The 11,109-nt window shown below is 45.1% G+C and overlaps 1 protein-coding gene across 2 annotated transcripts in view; it reads right to left on the reverse strand.

The window, feature by feature from the left end:
* The window catches only part of BICC1 (BicC family RNA binding protein 1), a 109,629-nt gene extending 98,970 nt beyond the window's left edge, over nt 1-10,659 (reverse strand). For both annotated transcript variants that reach the window (XM_028729303.2, XM_028729304.2), the window contains exon 1: nt 10,059-10,659. In XM_028729303.2, coding sequence (XP_028585136.2) covers nt 10,059-10,644 — 586 coding nt within the window. In that variant the 5' untranslated portion in view covers nt 10,645-10,659. The remainder of the gene's footprint in view (nt 1-10,058) is intronic.
* Nucleotides 10,660-11,109: the final 450 nt, after the last annotated feature.

The raw sequence follows: 11,109 nt of genomic DNA on the forward strand, positions 1-11,109 counted from the left end.
TATTCAGAACACTGACTTCATTTTAAGTGTTAGGAATGGTTTTACATCTAAGACAAACCACTCACGCAACTTTTATCATGACAGTTAATACCAAGCAAGTACACAGAGAATTGCAATCCAGCTCTTGCTGCAGATTTTCTAACTGGCAATGTTAATCGCAGCTTTTCACAAAAACACATTCAAGACGGAAAACTCAGGAACGGTCAAAGCCACTTCCACCTCAATTTATCAGTAGAGCTTTAAAGATGCATTTTATCTGTAAATCTAAAAACTTTCACATTGCTTCCTTCTTACATAGAGACATCTCTGTTACCTGATGCAAGTTTCTATACCAGGTTTCCCCAGCCAGGTGCCCTCCAGAAGTTATTGGACTACAAATGCCATCATCCTTGGCTATTGGCCATGCTGGCTGAGCTTCATGGGAGCCATAGTTCAACAACTTCTGGAAGGCACCAGATTGGGGAACACCGTTTTACACAGTTAAAAAAAGGCATCACTAGTATAATGCATTAGGGCACAGCCTGCTACAATTCCTTGAGCTACGATCCATACAGTGCTGAACAATGGCAGAGATTCCAAACTATGCCATAGTCCCTCATTATTTAATGACTATGTTGAACTTAAAGGTAAAGGGACACCTGACCATTCGGTCCAATCGTGACCAACTCTGGGGTTGCAGCGCTCATCTTGCTTTATTGGCAGAGGGAGCCGGCGTACAGCTTCCGGGTCATGTGGCCAGCATGACTAAGCTGCTTCTGGCAAACCAGAGCAGCGCACAGAAACACTGTTTACCTTCCTGCCGGAGCAGTACCTATTTATCTACTTGCACTTTGACATGCTTTTGAACTGCTAGGTTGGCAGGAGCAGGGACCGAGCAACGGGAGCTCACCCCATCACGGGGATTCGAACCGCTGACCTTCTGATCAGCAAGTCCACGCCACCCACATTCCTGTGTTGCACTTACTCAGGTATAATTCAACAAGAAAGGGTTCCTTACATGAACAGACCTCCATCCCTATTAACGTCTAGGATGAAATGCAGATTATAACCAGCTATGATTCTAAATGCCATAAATTTCAGTAAGCCTGCAACTTATGTGAATTTAATTTGTGCACATTCCACTTTACTCACTTGGCAAAATTTTTAAAAAACATATGAAAAGGGGGCAGACGCCTGCAGAAGACGACTTTGGCAATCCCATCTGCCACTGAACCCAATGTGTTTTCCCTATACAATGAAATGAAATGTATTACGGTCCCAGACCAGATTCACAGTTTTCCCTATACACAATTTTGGCTTTAGGCTCAACCCCCGGAATATAACCCATCCTCACACAAGTTGTGGGTATACTGCACAATGCATCACTCTGTCACTTGAAAAAAACCAAGTAAAGATCTGCATAACAACACTGAAGAAAATTCACCAAATTGACCAGCAACGAGGATACAAAGAGATTTCTGTATACACCTATCGCAAAAATAACCAAAATGCTATTAAATGTAACACAAGTGCATTGGATGTAAACACTGTAGCACACTGTGTGAGAAATTCACAAAGTTGCATAAATAAAAGAAGTTTACACACATACAAAGAACCCTCCCCTTAAGAGTTCTGAAGCTCAGACACACACAGGGGCAAATTCTGCTTCTCACCACTGAAGCAATACTTGACATGCTTGAGCTTTGCTAAATAAAAAATCTCAAATACAAACTGCCCAATTTTAATATGATCAACTGGGGGTGGGAGATGGGGAGAGAGTATGAATAAAAAGTGAACTTGCTGCCAAAGCCTTAAGTTTAAGAGAAAAGAAAGTTTTTAAAGCATTTTACGTGTCCCAGCAGTCTTTTTTGATGCTCATTTGCAGGAAACCCTCCCTGGCATGGAGCCCGTCCTGACAACAGGTATTCAACGTTACCAGCACATCTGCTGAAAGGAAGTTTGAGAATGTCGTCTTTAGCCAGAATCTCTGGTTTGCCTTAACTACATTCGCAGCTACTGCTATGAGATTTTTCCCCCCAGTAACACAAAGAAAATGTTAGCTTGCTCCCTTTGCAAGATCCACAGATTTCTGCAGTGGAGGTAAACAGAATTGATACAAGTAGACACAGCAGAATCCTTGCTTTTATGTAACCTTTAGTGCCAATCTTCATGTCTGTAGCCGAGACACCATTATTTTGCTGAATTTAAGTTCTTTGAAAATGATATTGCTACTTTCCATCACTGCCCTTTCTTTATCAGAGCACTGACTTGCCTTCTGCACTACAGTGGGGATAATATTTTTGCTGCTCTCTCAGCTACCATTTTTCAGTACTGGGTCTATCTCCTTGCACTGAATAAAGCAGCACTGAAATGACTTGCATTTTACAAGGACACTTATTTCTTTTCTTTTTTTTTTTTTTAATAAAATTTTTTTATTGGTTTTACAGTATTTTTTAAAACAAAACAAACATATAAAAAAACATACAAACGTGTATAATTTCATAACCTTTTTTTCCTAAACCTTATTTCACAGACTCCCCCATACCTCCCCTTTCTGCATCCCAATGTCCAAAGTTTTTTAGCAACTACAAAATATTTCTGTCAAGTCTCTGTCCTTTTAATCTTTCCTTCAGTCTAATCTTATATCACTGAAGGACACTTATTTCTTTCTAGGAGAGAAACATTACACCAGAGTAATGGCCAGGTAAGCAGAAAACTAGAATGTTAAGTAGCATTTTCCTTCCATTTCACGCCACCAATACGCCACAGATGACTAACACAGATACATGTGGGCAGGCAGGTTAGTAAAGACTGTTGTACACTACTAACTTTTGTGGGATTTGCAAGGTTGTGTTCCATGCTAGCCCCAAACGATCTATGCTGCCTCTTATAAGTATGCTAGGCAAGGTGCAATAAATTACTACTGCATTTCCCCAAAGCAATTTAGCAGCAAATTGCAGCTGACGAACTCCAAGCCCCACAAGCTTTGGGTGAAGTCCTGAAATAAGCTAGCACTGCATTACCAGCACAATAGTACCCAAACACAGTTGTTCTTCACATTCAGTAACGTATGGGCAAGCACGAAACGGGGCATGGGCTGCATGTCATGTCCAAGGGACCCAGCTCAGATTTCTGATCATTGTTTGATCTCCAGCCTTCAATGGAGCTAGGTTATTAGTACACAGAAAATTAAAATCATTGTGTTTTAAAATAGAGTGTTTCTATAAGTACAAAGCAACATTTCCAATGAACACACCACTTGTTTGGGATCATTCTCATTCAATACTTCTAACAGCAACTCTAGTCTAGAATTAATGCCAATTACTTTCCTGACAGCTTAGAATCTGTCGTGTTTGGGAAGCGATATTCAGATTTATTATATATTATGCAGCAATTCAAGTCAGTCATGGCCCTCCAAACTCACAAGCTATTTGTAACAGAATCCCTGGAGTCTAAGTGCTGGCCTGGTTCGCATGATGAAAAGGGTGGGCTCCTGGAGATGAGATTGTGGTCACTTTGCTCCTCATTCATAATTTTGAAGAAGAAGAAGAAGAAGAAGAAGAGTTCGGATTTGATATCCCGCCTTTCACTCCCCTTCAGGAGTCTCAAAGCGGCTAACAATCTCCTTTCCCTTCCTCCCCCACAACAAACACTCTGTGAGGTGAGTGGGGCTGAGAGACTTCAGAGAAGTGTGACTGGCCCAAGGTCACCCAGCAGCTGCATGTGGAGGAGCGGAGACGCGAACCCGGTTACCCAGATTACGTGACTACCGCTCTTAACCACTACACCACACTGGCTCTGCTGCTGCAAGGAGCTGAGCTGTGGTTTAGCTTGTTGTCAGAACTCAGGCTTATGGTTTAGAACTTTCCAGAGAAACCATGAGCTGTAACCAAGCTTTGTCCTATAGTTTACAGCTCGTGGTTTGTTTGGGAGAGATAAGCCATGAACCTGGGTTGAGATGACATGTTAAACAGAACTATGGCTTAGCTCAGTGCTCCCACCCACCAAAAAATAAAAATAAAAAGTGGAGCAAGGTGAGGGAGCAATAGGGAAAGGGGCCTTTTCAGTAGTGGTAGTGTGGGACTTTTCTTCAAGGAGACTAACCTGGTGACCACATCAATGTATTTTAGGGTTTTGGTGTTTGTTTGTTTGTTTTTAAAAATAACCCTCAGGTTTGTAGTATCTGATGCCCTCCCTGCCTCCAGCTACAATTATTAATTGTGCTTTGGAAACTACTGTAAAATGGACTAGAATTTTTTTACCTGAATGAAGGTACAGACTTAATTTAAAGAATTAGTAAAAATCACTTTATTGTGGACTGGTTAAATTCCTCTCTGATAATGTTTGTAGAGAAGAACAGTGTGGCTTAGGCACCGTCAGTCTGAGAGTGGGTGGAATGCAGGCATGAGATAGAGCATCATTCAATGACCTGTGCAGGTCTTCTCTACAGGTATTGCCAAAGTATCAACTATGCTGCTCCAGTAAATGTTTCAATTAGGCATCTGTTCCACAGCTGCTGATCAGCTTCATAAGGTGAACAAGGAAGTACTCTTGCCTGAAGCAGCTGAAAAATTAAATACAGGATAAGGACAAAATAAGCATGGTGCACTGATGGGAAGTTGCATCGCTCCAGCTAATCCCTGCTCTCTGTTATGGCTTTTCTGCATACTTTGTATAAGGCAATATATACCCAAGCAGATAAAATCATGCAAGACAGTTTAGTGGAAGCAAGCAGAATCAAGTGGAACTATAAAAAGAGCAGTAAAAATATAAGCAGATCCAGAAGGAGGTACATATTGTGTAAGTTACACTAGGTCTTTTTAGTATATATGAAGATAAGTACGACAAGAAAATAAACTAATCTTTTAAAAAAGTGTTTTCTAGCGAACAGAAAGCACATGAGCACCTCCTCTAAATGGGAGACTTCTGTGGGAGAGTGCTGACAATCATCGGCCAAATAGTAATTTATCAATGTGTGCCTGTTGTGACCACTTATTAAATCTGAGTTCCTGAGCCAGGTACATGGATGGGCAAACACCTCCAAAGACAGGTAGCCTTAACTGTCCATCTGCCTAGCAAGAGATGAAAAATATGCATACGGGCTGCCCACTGGTAACGTGATTTGACCAGTGTGGTACAGAGGTTAGGGTGTTCAACTCTCAAACCCCCTCTGAGCTGTAAAGCTTCCTGAGTAACACTGGGCTAAACGCTATGTCTCAGCCTGTGTAAGAACTAAGAGGGGGTCATAAATACCTCCTTGAGCTGCTTGGAGGAATTGGGGGGGGGGGGTTCAAGAGCTAGAATTATATTCCACATCAGGTAAAACCTCACGGCATTATCTGCCATATGTTCCACTGCTCAGCTCTGATCAGCTAGCAGTACGATCTCTCACACAAACTTCTTTCCAATGATTATACCATGCCTTTAGGGTTTAAAGGCCTCCTCAAATTTTAAAGTTAAATTATAGTCATTACAGTAAATACTGTGATCTCTGCTCAGTTGCATACCAAAAATCCCTCTATCAGCAAAACAAAATATTAACTGCTTAAAGATTAACCTACCCCCAGGAGACTGAATCTAATTTGAAACAAATTCCAAACATTATAGTCAGTCATACTGACTGCTTTTCTACTACCCACAATTCACTGATCTGATGATCAAAAGCTGTGCTATAACCATGTGAATAGAACATTCAGAACTGAACACAGAGGCAACACAGCTACGGGGATATCTTGCAAGAAGTAAACACTACTTCCTATTTTGCGGCAGCAAAATACGGAAAATGAGTTATTTAAAATGTGGATCAGCAGCAACATAATTTATTTGTGTGCTGTAGAGAGTTAGAAGAGCTACAGAATATTTGGAAAGGTGCGTTGGAGAGTTCAGTCCCGGTGCTTTGCAATTTTGAAGGCATGAAGGAAACAAGTATATAGTGCTCACTTGCAAAGCCTTGATTATAAGTGTAAGTTAGCCACATGAATGTTGCAGAGTGCTGTACATGTTGCCAGCTTGTTTGTTTTTTAAATATATTTTATTGAACAATTTTAGCAAACAAATTATCAATCAACATAACCATTTACATTCCCCCCTTCCCTCTCTCCCCCAAGGACTTCCCTTAGCTCCTCTCCCTGGTTTCTTTACACATATTATTCTCTGCATATTATAAAATTGTACATATTGTTGCCTTTTCTATCATATATTCAACTGATAACTTTGTGGATGTTTATTCAAAACCTGCCAAGGAGTCTAAATCATTTTGTTGCCTTTTTAGATAATTTGTAAAAAGGTCCCATTCTTCCTTGAAGTCATGGTTGTCCTTGTTACAGTTTGTATGTCAACTTATCCAATTCCACATAGCTCATCAATTTATCTTGCCACTACATGTTGCCAGTTTGTTGAACCATTGCAGGAGTTGTAGGCCAACAACATATGATGGGAGCAGAGTTTCTCCATCTCTGATCTGCATACATTATAATACAAGCCATGTTATGATCAAAGACCCACCAAGTCTAGCCACCCTACACCAAGCATAGACATATAGTGGGATGTTTTAGAAGGGCTTATGTACAGAGTTCATAAAATTACTGTAATCCTGCTTTTCCACTTTAAAAAAATGCTACAGGTGGTTCACAACATAATCAGCATACTAAACTGCAAAGCAATAAAATGGAGTTATTTGCTTTGATCAAAGGAAAGGTTTCTGGATAATTTCTGATCTCCACCACTAAAGCACAGGGACCATTAAAAGCTCAATTAGGTACACAAATGCTGAGGATTTCCAACCATTTCTAATCTACACATCTGCCTTCATAACCAGCCCTCGTAAATGTTTTATCAAAAACTGTCTACTTAAGTTCCAGCAAGGGTAACGCAATTCAAAACAGAACAAATTTTTAAGGCAACCCATCATAATAAACAGGCAACAGAAAACACTTGGTTCTCCTCTACACAGTGCACTCTTAAACATTTGCATTTTTGTTAGTAAACTGATGCAGTTAATTTCTAGCCTACCTTCCACATTATAGGAGTTCAACAATACTATGTGAATTGTCTCAGTACTACTGAGTTTTCATTCATGGAACAATGGTTTCCAAACTGCAGAACTCTAGGATACCGCAATCATTTATGGATTCCATGATGAGAAGATAAGTAATGGTGGATATGCTGCCTAAAGCACTCTTTTGTAGACTACTTCCAATCTTTCCCTGCAACCCAAATCCGCAGGGGATAGTTGGGTTCATCTTACTGAAAATACGTAAGAAAATGTATGATAGGGTTATTAATGTCCATGCCATGCATTTCTGCCCCATGATACCTGGTCACACTCGCCCGCATTTCCAAGTGCTGGAAACACATGCAAAATCCATTGTAACCAGATACTAAATGGGGCAATATAAAATGAGTATACACACCACAAATTAGGGTATTGTTGTAGCACCTACTTAAAAGACTGCAGAAAAAGGAAAAAGACAGCAGCAACAATTTGGACTCAGGAGAACCAAACAGCACCCAATGTCCTACAAAGTTACCCAGAATCCTTTGCAACGTCAGCCTTATAAAAAGGATCCTGGGGAAGTCTGAACTCAAGTAATTTAGAAAGTGAAGAACAAGTTTACTGCTGTATTTGGAGCTGTATAAGGAAATAATGCATGTCAGATTATACCAGCTGCAAATATTTTTAAAAGCCTGGATTTGGATAATTTCCAAAAAGCCTCCTATATTACAGATGTTCATTTTATAGTGTTCAATTTCCTTAATGTTTTCCCTTCTAAAGGGGTTGCCCATAAATTGGTTACAAAATTATCTTACCACTTTGACAGTCACTCACACTATGCAACAGAGTATTCATTTCAGAATGCATATGTTAATTAAGCACAGCTAAGAAGTTGCCTGGAAAACCTACATCTCTGAGATGCTGTGAAGCAGAACTTTGGGCCTGTGTTAATGATTAAGTTTTTTTAAAACAAAACAAAACACATAGAAGCTATTGAGATTCACTTTGCACCAAGCCCCTAAAAATGCTAATTTCTCGACAAATGTGGACTCCTCAGCTTAGAGAAACAAACACTTCCAGCCTCTGAAAAACAGCAGAGGCTATAAGCACTGACATCTGTAGAGAGGAGAGTTTATCCACATCTGGGACCTGATGTGTTTGGGAAACAAACGGGAAGGAAAGTTGAGAGGAGGGAGGAGAAAACAAAACAGCCAGCGAAGTTTGGAGACAGCATATTTCAGTGTGTGCTCTGCAAACTATTTCTAGCCTTGCATTTTAGATGGCACATTGGAGTAGGAAGGTTGGGGGGGGGGGAGTGTGAAGAGACCAAACTTGGAGCATCCCAGAAACACCAAATTACAGCAGCCACTATTCCTAGAATGGAAGAAATGACATCCTGCTTTGAAACAGGGTAAAAATGAAAGCTTTGGCTGGAAATTCACACACAGAAAAGGGTCCATTTCTCCAGCTTTGCTAAAGATCTCTGCGCACTAAGGGTGCCTCTAGCCCCCAATTCTCTCCATGTGTCAAGGCCAGCACCTTGACTCCTGACAGCCCCCTCTCCATCCTCCCACCACCACTAAAGCTCTGTTAATGAAATCTTTTCAATCAAAAGGGCTGAACTGCTCCTTTTGGCCATGCAACACACAAGCCCTTGAAAGCTATCTTCCCAGAAGTCCACAAAGGGAGGGAGAAGTAGACGGGCACCGCCAGCAACTTCTAAATGCTGACAGAGGGGGAAGAGGTGCTCCTCAAAACTGGGGGTGAGGTTTTCCCCAATAGCTGGTGCTGAGCACCTTTCCTGCTTTACCCTCAACAGCAATGCCCACACGGGCACTGGCCTTGAAGATCCCACATGGTGCTGGGACCACTTCTCTGTTAATTTATTAAGGCCATGCTGTGTAAAGCAAACTACCTGGGGAATGAACTCTTTTTCTGGAGGGATGCGTGGCTTTAAAACAAATAAAATGTTTTCCAGTGATGCTGATAACACCAAGGTTGCAGGTTCAACTCCCATATGGGACAGCTGCATATTTTTGCATTGCAGAGGGCTGGACTAGATGACTCCAGGGTCCCTTCCAATTCTATGGTTCTATGGCCAAGCAGAGAGGAGGATTTTACCACACAAGTTAGGATGCAGAAGTGTGGCAGAATGGGCTATTCTGTCCTCCTCCTTGGAGACACTCCAGGCTGCAGTTTCAGTCCCCAAAGGAGGGAGGGGAAAACTGGATGGTTGTGTGAAGAACAGAGATTCAATACAGAATCTCAACTAGATCCCACAGATTGCATAAGCCAACTATTCTTCCTCCTGGGGGAAGAACTGTGCAAAGGGAGTCGACGAGATGGAAAAAGGCAAAAGAACAATGCCTGGATTTCACAAAAAGTTTGTGGAGAAATACATCAAGTAGTACGGGGCGCTGGAGAAGACTCTTGAGAGTCCCATGGACTGCAAGAAGATCAAACGCATCCATTCTTAAGGAAATCAGCCCTGAGTGCTCACTGGAAGGACAGATCGTGAAGCTGAGGCTCCAGTACTTTGGCCACCTCATGATTAGAGAAGACTCCCTGGAGAAGACCCTGATGCTGGGAAAGATGGAGGGCACAAGGAGAAGGGGGCGACAGAGGACGAGATGGTTGGATAGTGTTTTCGAGGTTACCAGCATGAGTCTGACCAAACTGCGGGAGGTAGTGGAGGACAGAGGTGCCTGGCGTGCTCTGGTCCATGGGGTCACGAAGAGTCGGACACGACTAAACGACTAAACAACAACAACAACAAAAGTACGGGGCGGGGATGCAAGCTAAAGGCGCCCCCTTCCTTCCAGGCTGGACACGCAGGCGAGCCCGGGGAAGGGGCTTCCTCACGAGACGCTGGCTGCGTGGTCCCCTCTGCCACGTGGTGAGGAGGACGTTCCCCACCGCGCGTCTAACGGGCAGCGAATAGCGGCGAGGGAGGCAAAGCGGAATGCTCGGGCCGAGTTGCGCAGGCGCCGCGCGGCCGTCCCAGCCGCGGCTCCCTGGAGTCCCTCGGCGTCGCCCGCCCGCCCGCCCGCCCGCTCGCCTTTCCCTCCCGCCGCGGGCTCCTCACCTTGCAGCATGGCCTCCAGCTTCTTCCTGTCCACGCGGAACCTCTCCTCGCCCCACTCGGGGCTGGCCGAGGGGGCTCGGGCGGGGCCGGGCGCCGAGGAGCCGCCGTCGTCGTCGGGCAGCGGCGAGTCGGCGCTGCGCTCGCTGTTGGAGCCCGGGTCCGAGAGCGGGTAGCCGTGAGGAGGAGCCGCCATCCCCGCGCCCCACTCGGCAGCGGCGGAGGACGCTGAGGCGACGGCGGCCGCCGCCGCCGCGCTGCCCTCAGCCTCCTGCCCGCAGCAGCAATAGCAGCAGCCGCCGTCGTCGCCTCTCCCGCCGCCGCCGCCGCGGGAAGCTATTTGGCCCCACAGCCGCCCGCCGCCCGCTTCATCCCAGCCCGCCAGAGCCTCGCTGGTCCCGGCGGCGGCGGCGGTGGCGCCTGCCTCCTCAGCCTCCAGCTCAGGCTCCCCGCCGAGCGCGCGGCTGTCCCTCTTGCTGCTGCTGCTGCTGCAGCCGCTCGCCTTGCACAGCGCTTGTCCCGGGCCGGCTGCAGCTCGGCTGCGCCCCCATCCCGCGCGCAGTCCGCACAGCATCCCCGCCTCCTCCATGGAGCGGCGAGAGGCGCGCGCCGACGGGGAGGGAGGGATATCCGAGGGGAGAAAAGGGGCGGGGCGGCGCGCGAGGGCGGGGGCCGCCGACGAGGGCGCCGCATAAATAGAGCCGGCGGAGGCTGCGCTCGCGCGAGGCGCCAGAGGCTCCGCCCAAAGCTATAAGTAGCGGCCTCCTCACCCCGCCCTGCTGGGTTTCTGTGGTCCAGACGCTGCAGCGACTTCTCAGAAGTCGGGCCGGGGTGGATTTGGCGCTGGGATAGGTTGCTAAGCACTTCCCCCTCCCACCCATCCAAGGCATTTTCCCACTCAAAATTGCCTCCAGTGAGAAGGAGAGGCTGCAAGAGACACAAATACACTGTAGCCTTCCCACAATAGGTGAAAAAGCAATGGTTATTTTGAGCTGAAAAATCAATAGGGGACAAAAGGCTAAGAAGTCTTTGACTATGTGCCCTTTACCTATTC

Source organism: Podarcis muralis, chromosome 6, assembly GCF_964188315.1.
Source record: "Podarcis muralis chromosome 6, rPodMur119.hap1.1, whole genome shotgun sequence".
In the NCBI taxonomy this organism is placed as follows: Eukaryota; Metazoa; Chordata; class Lepidosauria; order Squamata; family Lacertidae; genus Podarcis; species Podarcis muralis.